The 18,663-nt window shown below is 36.3% G+C and overlaps 1 protein-coding gene across 2 annotated transcripts in view; it reads right to left on the reverse strand.

Annotated features, from left to right (window-relative positions):
* LOC103395213 (rho GTPase-activating protein 26) overlaps positions 1-18,663 on the reverse strand; it is a 57,152-nt gene that overhangs the window by 3,501 nt on the left and 34,988 nt on the right. For both annotated transcript variants that reach the window (XM_025065513.1, XM_008332844.3), the window contains 8 exons: positions 17,999-18,057; positions 12,750-12,855; positions 10,560-10,719; positions 9,198-9,342; positions 8,870-9,050; positions 3,521-3,556; positions 3,327-3,437; positions 2,177-2,268 (listed from right to left, as the gene is read on the reverse strand). In XM_025065513.1, coding sequence (XP_024921281.1) covers positions 2,177-2,268; positions 3,327-3,437; positions 3,521-3,556; positions 8,870-9,050; positions 9,198-9,342; positions 10,560-10,719; positions 12,750-12,855; positions 17,999-18,057 — 890 coding nt within the window. The remainder of the gene's footprint in view (positions 1-2,176; positions 2,269-3,326; positions 3,438-3,520; positions 3,557-8,869; positions 9,051-9,197; positions 9,343-10,559; positions 10,720-12,749; positions 12,856-17,998; positions 18,058-18,663) is intronic.

The raw sequence follows: 18,663 nt of genomic DNA on the forward strand, positions 1-18,663 counted from the left end.
TCTATCATCTATCTATCTATCTATATATATAGATGACAGGTAGATAGATAGGTAGATGATAGACAGATATCTATCTATCTATCTATATAGATGACAGATATATAGATAGATAGATAGATGGATAGATATAAGATAGATAGATGATAGATATCTCTGTCTATCATCTATCTACCTATTTGTCTATCTATCTATCTAGCTATCTGTCTATCTATCTATCATCTAGATAGATAGATAGATGATAGACAGATATATATCTATCTGTCTATCATCTATCTGTCATCTAGCTAGATAGACAGGTAGATAGATATCTACCTGTCTATCTATCTAGCTATCTGTCATCTATATAGATAGATAGACATATAGGTAGATAGATGATAGACAGATAGATATCTATCTGTCTATCATCTATCTATCTGTCTGTCTATCTATCTATATAGATGATAGATCGATAGCTATGTCTATTATTTGGTGGTTTTGCTACATTGGTACTTTGTTTGAATCAATAAATGGCATTTTTTTTAAAATAATCTGTGTCTGATATCTCTGAAATGGTGTTTGTACAATAGGGTCTTAGGCTAATCTTTAGATACATACTTGACCAAAAGAAAAATATAGATAGATAGATGATAGACAGATAGATATCTATCAGTCTATCATCTATCTATCTGTCATCTATATAGATGACAGATAGATAGGTAAATAGATAGGTAGATGATAGACAGATAGATATCTATCTTCTATCATCTATCTATCTATCTATATATATAGATGACAGGTAGATAGATAGGTAGATGATAGACAGATATCTATCTATCTATCTATATAGATGACAGATATATAGATAGATAGATAGATGGATAGATATAAGATAGATAGATGATAGATATCTCTGTCTATCATCTATCTACCTATCTATCTATCTATCTATCTGTCTGTCTATCTATCTATCTATATATATAGATGACAGGTAGATAGATAGGTAGATGATAGACAGATATCTATCTATCTATCTATCTATATCTCTGTCATCTATATAGATAGATAGATAGACAGATATACATCTAAATATCTATTTATCATCTATCTATCTATCTATCATCTATCTATCTATCTATCTATCTATCATCTATCTATCTATCATCTAGACAGACAGATAGATAGATGTTAGACAGATATCTATCTGTCTGTCTGTCTGTCTATCATCTATCGATCTATCATCTAGCTAGATAGATAGATAGACAGACAGATAGATAGATGATAGACAGAGATATCTATCATCTATCTATCTATCTATCTATCTGTCTGTCTATCTATCTATCTAGCTAGATGATAGATCGATAGATGATAGACAGACAGACAGACAGATAGATATCTGTCTATCATCTATCTATCTGTCTGTCTAGATGATAGATAGATAGATGATAGATAGACAGTTAGATATCTATCTGTCTATCTATCTATCTCTCTCTCTAACATGACAACAAAATTGTGATTGCATTCCCTTCAACCTGTTGGTATGAAAAGATATTAGCATGTTAGCTAAATCTAACAACAATTTTTTTTCATCCATTTTTCATTAGTTCAGTGTGTAGTTGTGGTTCTTATGAGAACCACAATACTCTGTAATTATGATGTTACATTGTGTCCAAAACTGATAGCAGTCAAGCCTGGGAGCAGATACTGTACGTAGCTATGTCTATTATTTGGTGGTTATGCTACATTGGTACTTTGTTTGAATCAATAAATGGCATTTTTTTTAAATAATCTGTGTCTGATATTTCTGAAATGGTGTTTGTACAATAGGGTCTTAGGCTAATCTTTAGATACATACTTGACCAAAAGAAAAATATACTTCTTTGCTGCTTTGTTTGGCTATGACTGCCGACCAAATGCTGTTAGAGAGAAACTTTGAGTCAGAGCAGCAGCCATTAAATTTAAGTATTTAAATAGTACTCAAGGGTAAATCTGAGCTTCACAGTTATATTCTTTGGCCCCGGTCAGTGAGCATTTCAGTAAGCTACATACTTTAAAGTCCAAAACTTCCAAAGCAAAATAAATGCAATGAAGCATACTCCCAGGATTGGCTTTCTGTTTCAGCAGTGATTGTATGTTGTTATAGAAACTCCAGCCCACATATTCTTTTCTTCCTGTGTGTGAGACCTCAGACATGACTCACCATTTTCAAAGATGGTCCCAGCGATGAAGGACAGCTCTGAGTCGTGCTCAGCTTTGCAGGCATACAATGCACGAGCTTTCCTGCCCGTGAAACTGGGTGAGGAGACAAAGATAGGAGACAAAGTGATTAATTTATATTTGTATGGCTGAATATAAATATAATTTGGAAACACAGTTTGGTGTCTGCTTGATTTCAGTCGCCAGTGTGTGGTACCTGCTCCAGGTACAGGAGAAAAGGGCAAATTAGTGTGTTTTTATTTATTTTTGGGCATTGACATAAAATAAAATTTGGACATTTTATTTTTGAAGACTTTTACATGAAATTATTACTATACTATGTTATATCTGATTAAAGGCTGACATTTTTTTAAACTTTTTTCTCAATTTTAGGCATTGAAATGTATATAGATACATGTTCTTAGGTAGATTACTTTGTTTTTATTCATTTTTGGGGACATTTTATTTTTGAAGACTTTTACATGAAATTATTACTATACTATGTTATATCTGATTAAAGGCTGACATAAAATGTTTTACTTTTTTCTCAATTTTAGACATATACATGTTTTTAGGTAAATTAGTTTGTTTTTATTCATTTTTGGGGACATTTTATTTTTGAAGACTTTTACATGAAATTATTACTATGCGATGTTATATCTGATTAAAGGCTGACATAATTTTTTTTTACTTTTTTCTCAATTTTAGGCATTAAAATGTACATAGCTACATGTTTTACTTAAATTAGCTTGTTTTTATTCATTTTTGGGGACATTTTATTTTTGAAGACTTTTACATGAAATTATTACTATACTATGTTATATCTGATTAAAGGCTGACATAATTTTCTTTTACTTTTTTCTCAATTTTAGGCATTAAAATGTATATAGATACATGTTTTTAGGTAAATTAGTTTGTTTTTATTCATTTTTGAGGACAATTTATTTTTCAAGACCTTTTCAGAAGATTATTACTATAATATGTTACTTCTGATTAAAAGTTGATATACCAAAAATATATTTTTTCTTATTTTTAAGCTTAAAAATGTGTATAGCTACATGTTTTTAGGCAAATTAGTGTGCTTATTGTCATTTTTGGGAACATTTCACTTTTGAAGTGGTTGAATAATAAGTACACAAATTGTTTACACAGACCTGCTTGGGGATGAATCACTGGAGGCAGAGGATGTTGGTTGAGGACTAGATGGAGCTGAGAACATCGGCCATGACGGTGACCGTGGTGATGTAGGGCTGGGAGACAATGCACTGAGGGAGAAACATGTGACGTACAAATTACTAAGAAGTAACACAGTTGGAATCAAAGAATAGGAAACAAAGTCAAATTGTACCTGGTCGGTATGCTGCCACGACTCTTGGGGTTGAGCCTAAAAAAAAAAAAACACACAAAATGAATTAGATTGATTAATAATTACATTTATTTTATTCAATCATAATTTATCCCTGATATTTTCTATCAAAGTTTTTTTTTCCTGTGAATAAAGTCAGCTTGTATTTGCTCTTTTAAAGTTCTAACACCATTTGCATTTGCTGGTATTATCCAAAGCCACACTGTGAAAGTACTTTAGCAATTAAGAAAAAAGTGATAAAAGGTCAAAGATTAATGAAGCAATAAATTAAGGAAAAAATTACATTTAAGTTTTGCAAATAACATGCATTTACCAGGTCCCAACACAATATTCTTAGAACTTTAAATAAATCAGACCTATAGCTACTGTGAGAATTAAAAAATAAATAAAAAATACACACACACACATATATATATACACACACACACACGTTTTACTGCAAGGTTGTATGTTTACTCAAGATTGGAAATAGACTAAGTAGATTAAGAGTTCATTTTAGAAATTGTGTCATTTTTCTATAGCTTTTTATAGTTACATTTCTTTTCTTAACAATATTTTACTGAAATTTTCCTGTTTTTCCACTTATGCACTCTGTTGTTTTTACTTGCTTTTGTTTGACTGTTAACGTCATAATCTTGCTGCTCTAGCTCTGTGTATTGAAACACCTGTCAAACCTGCTTCAAACAAACACTATTTGCAATGTTATCAACATTAGCTGAACTCTACATCTTAATTTATTCATGGCCACAAAGCAAATATTACATCACTTTTGCTGTTAAAGAGTTACAAGTAATTCATAACAAGTCATTATTAAGCCCAAACTTGCACAGTCATAGTTTCAGACGTTCACAGTCTCTGTTTGCTGTGATGAGAAGATTATTTGTGCAAATATCAGAGCTGAACATCTGAGAATTCCTCTGGCTTTGTTAGAAGACATCACACATACCTTACATAACTTATGCGTCAACTATGTAAACAATGGTGAGTATTTCTCCAACATGCATTCTTTTATCTTCAGACTTAATAACCACTACTGCAGACATGAATACGTGACATAAAAGGTCTGCAGGTGTGACTTCCAGAAGGATCTTTGTTGAAAGTAAACTGACTGACAGAGGAATCACTGATCTATTGTTGTAAGACTAACGACAAATTGTGCTTTAAAAGCTATAAATTAGCAGCCTGTGCTAACGTTCAACCTGCTATCATAGAAACAAAGAATACTCTTAGTATAACCAATATTTAATGGACCGTCAACCGATTACGTTTTTTAATCAATTTAACCGCTGGGTAGTTGTGGATTAATCACGATTAGTTATTTTTTATTATGATTAACTTTCATAATTCTCATCATAATTGCGGCTCTGCACGGTTAATCCTAGGGAGCCACAATAACATCCACTCATGATTATTAACAATGGTCATTTTTTTATGGTTAATTAATCATTCAACAGTTTTACTGTCTTCTTGTCAGCTTTAAGACTTTTTAATCAATGCTTCTTTTTTAAATATTTACAACGTTATGGATGTTATTTCTTTCATTCATGAAGGCGTTCTGTGTACATACGATGGACAATATGTAAAACATTCTGTACTGAGAAAACAAAGACAGTTGCATAAAGCTGATTTCACAATAGTTACTCACGCCAGCTACGACAACATCTTATATAAAGCAAGTTATGTGAGGCAGAATAAACCACAAGCACAAAGAGAATAATTTCAGACTTTCAGTCATATTTCACTAGTTTCACCTCAGAGCTTCCTGGTTTTCAGCAAAAATAAACTTCCCAGAGGTTAAGAACTGCATCAATAACCTGTCCAGTTAAATACCAGCCTCCATAAGACGTCTTCTTTCTCTGCCTGTCCCTCACTCTTAATTTTTTTAGTCCAATTTTTTTTTCCTGAACTCTGTCCTCTTTAGTTTAATTATCTTAATTTATTTTAATTCAAACATCCTAGTCAAATTTGAAATGGAAAGAGAACAAACAAAACAAATACATAAAGATGAAACATGAGGGGAGTAAATGTGACCTCGTCTGTGCACTAACAAGACACTGACAGCTGACTTCATCACAATTATGTGTGATTTTACATAGCAACCATTGGTGCAATAAAATTTATCAGACACTAATATATATATATATATATTAGCTTTAGCCAAACTAGTAAAAATATCCACTTACACTATATGCACTGACTAAATTAACCAGTTCCATTTTCTAAACAATGACATGCAGCAACAGCGTCACTCTTTCAGCATCTGCTTTAAGGTGATAAATTATTCTTTATGACACTGAGAAGATTCCTTAAGTAGGAATGTATCGTCCGCTGCCTAAAGGCTTTCAACACAATGAAGCTGCGCCACCAGCAGCGTGACCTGCACATTTCAAGGATGAACGCAAGAAAAAACACAGGAGTGCAAAAGGCTCTCTGAAGTATTAGAACACAAGACGGCATGAATTATGGCCCAAATGTATGTCACACATCCCTGGACACGCGTTGTTCTCTTCACAGTTGTCTTTGTTTATTTAGCCACTACGCCAGCATCAGCTGATGAAAGACTAAAAAAATGTCCTCCGTTTGAATTATTATTTTTTTTCTCTGCATTAATTTCAGGATGTTTCTTCTGCACAGCATTGGATTCACAATTCACAATATGAGTTTTCCAGCCTTGAAGTTTCTATCAGAGACGTACAAATTGGAATTTGTTTTGTCACAGTGACGTTTGAGCCACGTGGGGTTTAAGTCTGGGGTTTTTAGTCTCATTTATCAAATCTAAGGTCACCAACTCTTGATGTTTAAGGCCTTGGTGACTGCAAAATACTTTATTATATCTTTTTAATATCTCCATCCATCCATTTTCATCCACTTATCCGTTGCTGGGTCACAGCACAGCAGTCTCCATGACAGCCACCCAAATCACACTGCACTCATACCAACCCCCCCTAAACCTTCCTGTGGATGGTGAGTCCACTGGAAGGTACCAACAGCCCTAACCAGGATTCAATTTTGCCCTGGAGGTGAACCCTGGGGTTCCACACCAATGACAGAGACATTGCCTCTGGGCCAAAGCACCACTGTTTTATCTCCATATTATATATTTTCCTACAGCTGTTGCGGGGGTTGGAGACAATTCCAGCAGCCATTGTACAAAGTTGTAACCTAAACCTGTATGCTGATGAAGTGTGACCAAAATGACCAAAGCTCTAGTAAAATATTCTCAATTTGTTAAAGCACTGATAACATTCTGTTAGTGAAAAAAAACCCCACAGGGCACCTCTGTAAGCTCCTACACCAACACGGCCACACTGTGTAACAGCTGCTGGGCACATTAACCACATGTTAAAAGCTCAGAGCATCCTTCTCGGTCCTTGTGCTTCTCCTCACATTCAGACTTCCTTAATTCCTGCAGCCAGAAAGCTTCAAATCTACAGTACATACACCTTTTTGCTCTACGTTTTTTCATTTTAATTGTTGCCAAGTAGTTAAAAAAATCACTCTGTAAATGTCAAATAAAATCATCAGTGTTGATCGTCCCTGCAGCCCAGTGACATAAGTGCTGCCAATCACAGAGCGCAACAAGGAAAAACTATTTCCAGATCGGTGACGTTAATAGCTGCATTAGCTGAGGCTGCGCTAATGTCAGAAAATTAAATAGTCCATTATACACTTATATATGCACACATACAGAATGTTTGGCAGGTCACAACTCCTTACAAGTGTGACCAGTCATTTTATGCACCATTTGTCCTGTTATGGCCGACAGGTCATTGACCTTAGTCAGTAAACACTTCTGTAAAGTGGAGCAGGGTTTAAATGGTTTCATTTTTGCTCTTTTGGCATTTCCTAAGGCTGCACACAGAGCCTGGAGACCCCCTCACAGATCACATGATTTACATTGTGCTGAAAGGGCTGTTATGTAATTCACTCTTGCCTGCATGCCTTTAAGTGTCGTATATCAGGGAAGAAATCCAGTATGAGAACAAACGAGCGACAAACAACGTCTCAAGAAGCAGAAATCACATAGAGAATCTAGATGCAATCACTGCCTCATGACTATGTGTTAAAAATAATCTAGGAGCACAGATAGAGAAAGAACAAATTCAGGAGGCGGGGAAACGTAATCAGCATCAACGTGCAATCATCACAGCGACAGGTTGTACTGGTAGGTCTAGGGCTCTGTCAGTAAACTGAATGATTGGTTTCGTGAACCACACCTCCACATTCTGCAAGTCACCACTGGTGAAGAGCTGTAGAGACAATCTGACAGACAGGGAAAAAACTGAACATACTGTGTACATCTGTGTCTAAGTGTGACAGAATGTCGCTGCAAATTCCATATGCAGGTGTGTGTTTATGTCTGGTAGTAAATCTTAGGCCAACTACATCCATTGTATAAACAGTCAGATCTATGCTTCCTCCCTGCCAAAGGACCAAAGCAGGCCTGGTCTTGTCAAACTATTTCTCCGCTGGTTATGTAAAACATGGATCAAAGGCCGAGGCGGTCTGAGGAGTGGGCAGTACGACAAATCCAGGTCGTGCAAATTATGTAACAAACACACACACGTGTGTGTGTGTATCCATGTGAATGGGATGTGGTGTCTTTATATACATTCACAGTAAACAAAGATAACGATGGCTTTCCTTCTGGGATTCCACTTTCTAGTTTTACATGTGTTTCTCAGAAGCTTTTGGGGATTTAAACTGACAACCAGCAATTCATCGGGGACTTTCTCTGCCTCAGCTCTCATCTGCCACGTATGCACATGTGCACATGTTTGCGTGAAAGCGGTCATGCATTCCAATGCTGTGGATTTCAAAGTGCAGGAGAAAAAAAACCAACCACAATCAACCACATTTTTGAAGCCCAAGTGTCTGATGGTGAACACACATTACACACCTCTCAATGTAGTGTATATGTTTGTTTTCTCACTGAAAAACATCAAAAGCGTTGGCTTAAACCAAGATTTTATATATTTATTTTTATAAATTTATTCTAGATCACTTCTTTTTAAATATTTTCTTATATTGACTTTGGAAGAACCAAGGTATTTCAGTGTTTGTAGATTTTCTGTATTCATAATATAATAATATAATACTTAATATTAATAGTTTCTCAAACTATAACCTGCTCTGAAATAATACAACAAAACTGTATATTTAAATTTTCTAAGGCCTGCATCTTTGTTTTTCCTCTTTTCTATTTTGTTTTGACTATTCTTTATTACATTTACTTGGAATAATCAACTTGCAATGTTGCAATGTTTTCCAGTGAAATCAGTGACAAGAAAAGACAACATCTGGCAGTAAACGCTGTTTTGTCACACTCACAATGAACTGGGCTGCAGCTGGCGACTTTCCTGTTCTCCATCGTTACTGGTCAGGCTGTGTCTTGGGGTTCGACTCTGGCTGCTGCTGCTACTGCTGCTGCTGTTACAGTTGGCAGAGGAAGAGGAAACTGGCTGCAGCAGATCGCCCACTACAGGGTTGGCGATGCTGTTCCTCTTTTCACCTAAAGCAGCAGAGACAGAAAAACAAACAATCTGTAAATAGCATCACGCTTTTGAATTCCCTCTGTCGATCACTGACACCATGTTGCCTGTTAATTAAAGACGGCTCTTCTGTCTGAAAGATGGATCGACGATCATCATTAGGTCACCTTTTTGGGAATGTGTGGGCGTAGGGAAGAGGGTCAGAGGTCTCTCGCAGCAGGATGGGGCTTTGGTCTCGGTGCTTTTTCTTCTGGACAGATTCAGCTGCATGTTGGTGGAACCTCCCACTGAATTTGGTACATCCTTGAATATCTGTACGGTTGAGTATGGGTGGACAAACAAACACAATAAAAAAATCAAAGGCTCCTGTCCACAGTAATGCACCAATGGGTTTTTTATTTCAGACCACGAGCCGCCTTTTGCAGACCAAGAGCTGAACACTAAGTAAGTTGTTTTGTTTTCCTTCTTGTTTATGTTTTGGTTCAGTCACCAGGTGTGGGCTGTTAGTGATGAAGGCATTTTTTCTACTTTTGAAGCTGTACACCACACAATACTTTAGCAGCAGCTGGAAACTAAACTGGATGGAAGGTATGTTCCAAATAGAAAGAAAGGTGACATATTTATATAATTTTTTTTTTATTTATTTATAATACTTTATATTTATTTTATTTTAATAAAGTCAAACATGACCGCATAAAGTGTTCTTCAAGCTCTTAATATTTTTGATACTGAAATGATTCTTTACCATGAGAGTACCAAAAGAAATGAATTTAGTGAAGGACATCAAATGGAGAGAATACAAGGAGTTGTGTCTCAGTATTCCATAAGAGAAGATAGTGTTTTTCTTTAAAAAAAATTTAAAAAGTCTATCAGGTTTGTCTCTGTTGGTGAGTGGTAAAGAAGACTCACTACTGACGCAAAACAAACAAACAAAAATAGTTTCTTTCTAAACTTTACATAGAAACCTTTTCAATATTTTCTTTTTCAAATGGACATTTTATTTTTCCCAAATGCAGTTCTTCAGGTTCTTCCAACCCTAGTCAAACCAGCCATCCTCCACACATCCATTCATTTCTAATTCCAAGAGGAAATGAGTGTTACTGCTTTATGAGCACACTAGTCTGAAGGTTTTTTTTTTGTGGCATTGGCTGAGTGCACAATGCTGAACACCAATATAGTGTATCTGTTGCCATGGCAACCCCTGGAAGAGGCTTGACCCGCCAATAAAATGACTGAATCTAAAGGGAAATGTAGCTTTAAGGAGTATTTAGAATGCTGTATGCACAGTTCTGCCTCCCCCCCCCCCCCCCCCCCCCCCATATTACCTCTCTTCTCCTTTCCCTCTGTGTCCATAACAGGTGTTCACACATAAAGGTTTAGTTGCCTTGTATTCTATTCTTTGTTTGATGCAAGATTACACAATCTCCGTAATCCCTCTGACAAAGCCATGGGGTTTTATTTAATCCCACATCGTGTCACCAGACTCCACTGTTTGTGTTCTTTCGTGGAATGCGCTCACACCCACTTACCTTCTCATGGTGCTCTATCAGGATCTCCACGACAATATTCTGGAACTTGATGTCCATGATCGCTGCCACCGTCTCTTCCTGGGGTCGCAGCAGAGTGGGTCCAAACACCACACCCAGATTAGCGATGGTCATTAGGTTCTGCTGGTGGTGGTTGGCCACGCTGTTGAGGTGATGAGACACAGACTGAGTTGTACCAACATTTATGTGCAATTTGATTAAAAATTCATTTCTGATGTGCAAGAAAATTAAGACACATAAGAGTGGAACAGGGTCAAAAAGTGAGATTGCTGTGCACCCACAATCACAATTTCACTTTCACTGTTATTAGGCACCTTGTATAAATGCTTATTAAATAAATCTGTCTCTGTATATACTTACTAGTTTGGGGAGACACTCCATAAATATCTCCCTGCTTTTATTGAGATGCTCTTAAAGGAGCACCTGTCAAACCAACAATTTACACCTGGAGATCAGTAATATATTTCTGATTCTGAAAAGCTAGCATGGTGCACCCTCAAAAGTAGCTCCGCCATTCTTTTCTTCACTTCACTTCACTTCAGTTCATTTCTTTTTATTTTATTATACAGAGTTCTGTAAGATTTTAGAAATGGGTGATATCAAGTAAGGAGAGCAGCATGGGAAAAAAAGGAAGAAAGAGTGCTCTGGTCAATGTTCTTCAGCAGCAGGTAGAAAATTGACTTTGGAGAAACACTTCAAGGATATAATGTTTTCCCCCAATGCCTTCAAGCAACAACAAAACCTCTTCAGCCAGTGTGGAGAGAAAGTTATCAATACTCATTACAGGATTTCTTATAATACAAATTAATGATATCTTAAAACAAAGACTGTTCCTTCTACTGTGGAGTTAACACCAAACGTTAACAAGCCAAAAAAGGTTAGATCAGGATGTGTTAAAAAGGCAGCTGTAAACTTTGAGTCTTTTTTGTCATTTGTTTATTGTTAGGTTTATGTGAAAAACACTAATGTATCATAATAATACATGAGAGAGCGCGGAGGAGGGATAGTAAAAGCCTTGGCAGTTTGCGTAAAAGGAGGTTGAACTCCTCTAGTCTGAGTCAGTGGACATCAGAGAAGAAGCCCTTCAATAGACAGAGGTTAAGTGCCTATTGCTTATGTAGGAAGTTGTTTTCACAGTCTGTGGTTTTCCACGTACTGACTGGTGAGTTTAAAGTGAAGGACCCACAAATATCAGAAAATATGTTAAATAATTGACAGTGACACTTAAATTGCCCTGTTTTTGATCCAAACAGAGAACAGCTGTATTTTTGTGGCACTCAATGTTTAGACTACTGGGTAAATTTGACTGAGATTATGAATAAATAATAACATCAATGATGCAGAAAAATCTGAAATAAAAGACTGGCATTAGATTTGAAAAGTTCTGTGTTGATGCTGCTGAGAAAACATATCTAAGAGCAGAGGGATCGAATAAATAGATAGAACTCAATATAATACAATAGAATATATATTTTTATCTAAATATATATATTTAAAAATATATAAAATAAATAGAATAGAACATATTTGGATAGAATAAAATAGACTTAACTTTAATGGACTAGAATAGAAAATATTGGACTACAATAGAATTAAATACACTAGACTAGTAAAGACAATAATAACAGAATAAGTTTGAATAGAACACAACAGAACTGAGAGACTTTTTTGGTTTCTTTTTGTCTCTAAATGAATCCATTAAATTGTAAAAAAGAGATTAAAATAGTCTCTTATTAGACAAAGAAAATTGTCTAAAATAGTTCTGAACGTTTGCCCCTGCAACGATGATGTAAGGCTCAAATATTGCACTTTTTACAGACATAAATTTTATGGTATTTATGCTCCTTGTTGAATAAAAAATGGATTCTCATAAATGTAGACAAGACTTGTAAAAATAAAATATACATCCATAATTCTAGACACTATGACATCTATTTAAGAAGCAGTCACTAAAATAATTCTGTGTTTATCAGCCACAGGTGCAAATGCCCTCGATACATAATGTTGACATGGTAAATTATATGAGAGAGACAAAAGGAAATGAGAAGAAGAAATAGGAGAGAAAATGAGTTACAGTATATTGAAAGATGGGGGAGGAGAAGAGTAAAATGAAAGAGAACAGACAGAAGATGGGGAGAGGAAAGGATTCATGTGTTGTCTGTTACCACTTACTTGGCCAGATGTTTCATCAGCAGCTCCAGCATCTGTCGGTTCTTCTCAGGAAGTCGGTGAACAAGACCATGGATCTCCGTCATCCTGGCCTCTGGGTTGTCAAGTTCTGGTTGGAGGCAACAGAAGAACATACACTGTTGGACAAAATGTCTGCATTTCCTGTCAGATTATTATTCATATTTTTACTCAGAACAAAACTCTGAGGTTATGCAAAAAAACTTCTATCATGAAGACAAGTTATTTTGTAGTAAAAACAGATACAGACAACCTAGGCAGAGACAAATGAAGGTGTTTGCTTTAGCAAATCACAGGTTAATTTTGTTGGTGGACGAAGGCATAGTAATGAAAAGGTGGGCAGAGAGACGGCCAGAGAGGCCTGCTGTTGACAAATTACTACAATGAGTCACTGCTGCAGTGCCAATCCAACGTGAGACGACAGAAGACTAGATCAAGGCTGATTGTCAACGCCAGGCAATACACATTATAAATAAAATAAAAAATATAATTTTCTTCCCCTGACTCACAGGACTGAAAAGCCACAGTCTATAAATATGCACATCAACCAGTGCATCTGCACACCCACCTACAAAACCAAACATGCACATGAACACATGCAGTGAAACAGCAGTAACTCCTCTTCTCTACCAACGATGAATTTACCAACGTAACAAAAGGCTTAATCATGCGAACAATCAAATTTAAATCCTGTATAAATGTCAATGTTGTAATAAAAAATAAATTAAAAAAGTAACACTGCTACAACCTAATAATAATAATAAAAATAATAAAATAATAATTTATTAAACATCAACATTTCCTCCAGAGTCCAATGAGAATGGGCCTTTGACCTTTTTTTTAATTGAATTTCAATTTCTCATTTGAAATAAATTATTATTGTATTGCTTTTTCCAAGTCTGAATAAACTGCATGGATTTGCATAGAAAGTCACACACTACTACACGATTATAGTAAACAAGCTGTAAGTAATACTGTACATCTGTCTTAGAACTGTTGGAGTGTCTCTATAATATGGCTTATATAATATTTCCTCAGATAATGGCTCTAAACATGGCAAAGGCATTTCAAATGTGTCATCTTCCCTTTATTTATTCCTCTGTGTCGTTTACAATTGAAGTCAGGGAGGTTGACATGTGTGTGCAGGGTGAATGAAGCAGACGTGTCTCTTCTGTCTGCTCATTTTTAATAAGCATTATATATGTGTGTGTGTGTGTGTAAGTGTCAAAACTGACGTTGCAGGTGCTTCTCTAATAATGCCTTTCATTTGCATTAACAGGTGCATGATAGAAATCTCAAGTAACTGTAAACTGCATGTGTGTCGTTCCTTCCAGGAAAAATTCCTGAATCTAAATCTCAACAGGCGTGTTGGGAGCTGTTTAACCATCTTTCATCAGAGAATAAAATGGAATAGCCCCAGCCCACAGATATGGAGGCTGTAATGACACCACCTGGCTGGCAATAATACAGCATTCACATTCATTCTAAAGGCTGTGTCAAACAGGATGAAGTGGTTTCATTTAGGCAGGAGTTGGAGTTCAGATTTGAACATATACTACTGTTTACACATATACTTCAGGGTTAGTCCCAGACATTTTCAGTGAAAAAAATAGATATTGAAATGCACTAGATTTTTTTTTACATAAAACTTTGTTGAGTTCAGTATTATCTATGTAAAAAAACTTAAACCTTATATATGTTTATTTTAAATGTTATTTTTATTTATTTTATCCCTAAATATATCAATTTAATGTGATAGCAGTGTCAGTCTGAAGACTTTTTAATTAATGCGGAAGGATTTGTTTTAGCTTGAAAAAGTCTTGAGTTAATGAGAAGAAAATAAAGCAGGCTGTGAGCAATTTCCTGCTAAGTGACATCACTGTGATGTCCTAACTATTTCCTACAGAGCTGTGTCAAATACACTGTAAAACAATGTCTTCCAGTTCTTTGCACATTTATTAAAACTCAACCTAAAGTAGCATGGGTAATGGTACTTGTGAGTACACAAATGAAAATACTCATACTGATATCGGTTTTACAAAGATTACACTTAAACAACTTGACCATTTCGACCATTCATTGTAGCTTTACGTTAATTTTGGTAGATATTGTGACACTAACTGCGGGAAACAGTGCACAGTGGTTAGATCTTAGTAGTAAGTTCCTTAGTAGGAGCTGCGAGTAAATATGTTGTAAGAGTGGAATTTATACTGCACTTTCTTTAGGGTCAGGAAAAGTTTAAAATTAGGTAGTGTAACTCATGTCAGAAAATCAACATATGACTCAACAGAAAGGAAAAAAAACAAAAAAATGTTTTTACAGTTACATATGGGTAATCATCTCCTCAGGGAGGACTTTCAGCTAGGGAAATCACCAACAACTGATTATTTAATACACTTCAGATCCAAGCCACATGATGGGTTCAATAAAGTTCAACTTCAGTTCTTTCTTGGGTCAAATTGTTAAAAGGCTTCAAGGCATTAACATTAGGGCAAAACTTTAGAATGTTGAATATGTGGTATATATTTACAGTCTTTGCCAAGACATCTTAGAAGTAAATTTACAAAATCTTAAGAATACATAATCTGAGCTAATCCAGATTTGACAGTCTTTACACTTATGTCAATAAATCATAGGATTGGAAGACTTTCTTTCAGTGAAGAAGACTTGTGGGAGATTTAATGGAAACAAATTCTGGAATCAACTCAATCAAATTTTTCTTTGTAAGGTATGACTTTGAATACTAATCCAGTCAGTCAGAAAAAAATCATGAAACATGAAATAAAATTAAAAACAAACCGAATTAGACAATTGTGGGGCGACTTTAAAAGGTAGTTGCTGTTGTCATGTGCCTGATCCACAGTGATCCAAAAATAAAAACACTACAGTGTCATCTGCACAACACCTAAATTGAACATCAGACAAAGACTGCTAAGGTTAATAACTATAGATCATATATAATATTAGTATACCCAAGGTTGATCCCTAAGGCTTCCCTTTGGCTCTCTTGAGGGATATAAAAGTGCACTCAAAACCTGTGTCATTTATGTTCTTAAATTAGAAATTAAAAAAAGTTGACATTGTAATCACATATTAACACTAAACAATTGGAATCCCAACAAATGCTCTTTTTATGTTGGTACTCTAAAGTAATACTAAACGTTCTGTTATAAATTGTCTGCTTTATGATGTTATAAAGTGAAGAGGAACTAAAGCCAATCCCAGGTCACACAAGCTGAAAGGGAGGTTACAATAGTCTGACCCGATCATTAGTATAAAACAGAACCACAAACTGAAACAATCCACCATTCACAGCCAGAGCCAGTTTGAAAAACCAGTCAAATCCCATGAGGCAGTTCTCTGGAGAAAACCCCCGACACACAAAGAAAACATCCAAACTCAACACCAAAAGACCGTCCATACGGCTGGAATGTAAATCTGTGACCTCCTGTGAGGTCACTGCACTAATCACTGTATTTCTACGTTCTGTTCTTATACGAGACTGTGATTACATCGGTTTTACCGGCCTCGAGACTACTAGGATTATATGTGTTAAAGCCAGGAGATTGTCAAGTATGAAATGTGATGGAAAATAAGGACAAAGCCCTGTGTTGTAAACACCTAATGCCAAACAAATGAGTGCAGATGAGTACAGTAATAACTCTGTGTGTTTTCTTGTTGGCACAAGCCTGAGGCAGGTATGTGAATTCCAGGTACTTTCCTTTAATCCGTCCTCTCTTCTCAGTTTTCTAAAGTTCCCTCCCCACTTTCCTACTTCCTTTCTCAAAAAATAAATAATAAAAAATTAATAAATAAAAGAAACTCTGCCTTTGGGTTCCGTTTAACCTAGATATCTTGTGGTGGAATAGTGCAGAATTAGAGAGAGAGAGAGAGAGTATGAAGTAAGATGAAACAAGAGAAAGAGGAGGACGGAGTTTTGTGAGTGGAGAGATGGGAGGAGCTGAGAGTGATGTGTTAACAGACGAGAGGAGGAGAAAGGTGGAGCTGGGTCAGGGAGTTCGATTAAGGACACTGTCCTTAAAACACCTCGCAGCTTCTGTAAAGGAAAGAAAAATACAAACACATGCTAACACTTGAGGACAGAGATTCCTGCAGATGTGCATTTACTCGCACACATGACTAGCGCAACAACGACAATGACATAGAAAGACAGAGACAGTACTGATAGGACTGAGCTAAAATTAGACCCATACAGTTGTACAGTAATCCCAACTTGGAAAGAAAGTCCTGTGCTTTATGATGTCACGAAATGTGAATGCAAGCATTACAGCACTCATAGTCCAAGCTAGTAACACAGCAGCTTCCTTGGCATTCACATATGCCCCTCTCCTCTAATATCCACATTAACACTCGCTCGTTTTGGAACCTTAACTCAGCAGTTGTTGCCAGAGAGACAAGTTTCTTCTGCCTGTCAGCTCAGCTTTCACAAGGCCTAGCTAACATCACAACAGGGAAGCCGTTCGCTGTACCGTCCTGTCAGACTGGAATAGATAAGTTTACTGTCACCTGGCCCTTTAAGAATAAATCCGGGTTCAATATAAATAAAACTAAACTTTGAATCATTCTTGGAATATTTGTAAAATGCATAACACAGCCCCAGCCCTTCAGACTTGAAGAGGAAACAGAATTATATCTGCTGTCTGACCTAATAAAAAAGAAAGAAATGAAGAAAAGTCTCCTTTGTGTTGAACTCGAATCACATTAATATTGCAGGAAAACACTCATATCAGCAGGTCACTAACATACTGTGTGTGTCTCACACGCTACACAAAGCGACACAGTCGGGGGTCTTTTGAACCGCACCAAATAGACAGACAGAGGCATCCTGCAGGCACAGTGGGTAAGCTGGTTTCTCAGTGGGTCTATTTGCAACTAGCAACTAGTTTAACATGAGATCATGATCTTATCCCCCCGGATGATTCGTATGATGTTCTCATCCTTAAATTTATACCAGAGAAAGGCTTGAAAAAAGGTCTTTGAAATATTCAAAGTGGAAATGAGAAACCACAGTTAAAACGATGTCCACATTTGATCTACTCATATCAATGGCATGCACCCGCATGACATTAGCAAGGAGGATCTCAGCTCTAATCATTAGCAAACTAGTTTAATATGTGCACAAAATGCTGACCAAATAATCTTGGTCTGTGAGCAGTCTCTAATCAGTACAAACCCAGAGGCAAATAAGAGACACAAAAAGGAAAACTGCTCACTGGCTGCTTTGATGAAGCTCCTCTGATACTGGTACGTCATGAGAGGTGCAGGCAGCATCCTGCAAGCAGAAGATGGACATGTCAAATTGAAAACATCACAACATGGTGTAAGAGCTAACAGTTCAAACAAATCAATTTATCAGAGTGGTTCTGAATAAGTGCTTTTTCACTCTGTGTATGTTTTTCTCCTCCTCACCACAGCTGGATTTTGGTTTTCCACTGCTGCCTGAGGAGTAATGGCTCCCGTGATTTTGATGTGCCTACCACATTGGTGTACAGGAGTGTGGGTAATGTACAGAGTAAATCAATTCAGTCACAGTGAACTGAGCACAGCTTGAAAATCTCCAAAGTGATTCACAATTTTTTTTTGGGCAGGAGGGCAGAGGAAAGGGAATTACATTCACTGACACTAAGGATGTCCTGACGTTTTTTGCATCTTTAAATCCATATGGCGATAATGCAACTGAATATTGTTGTGAAAATACCGGACTTTCAACGTCTTCAACAAGCATGTGACATGATTCAGTCAGACTTATCTTCTTCTCAAACTGGTGGTTTTTTTATTTTAAAAAACTTCCACAAATGACAAAAGTGTGACATTACAGACATAGGAGCGCATGTATTTGACTGTCCTGCCTGCAGTCCAGAACTGTTTTAAGCCGCTC

Source organism: Cynoglossus semilaevis, chromosome 19 (genome assembly GCF_000523025.1).
Source record: "Cynoglossus semilaevis isolate Cse_v1.0 chromosome 19, Cse_v1.0, whole genome shotgun sequence".
In the NCBI taxonomy this organism is placed as follows: domain Eukaryota; kingdom Metazoa; phylum Chordata; class Actinopteri; order Pleuronectiformes; family Cynoglossidae; genus Cynoglossus; species Cynoglossus semilaevis.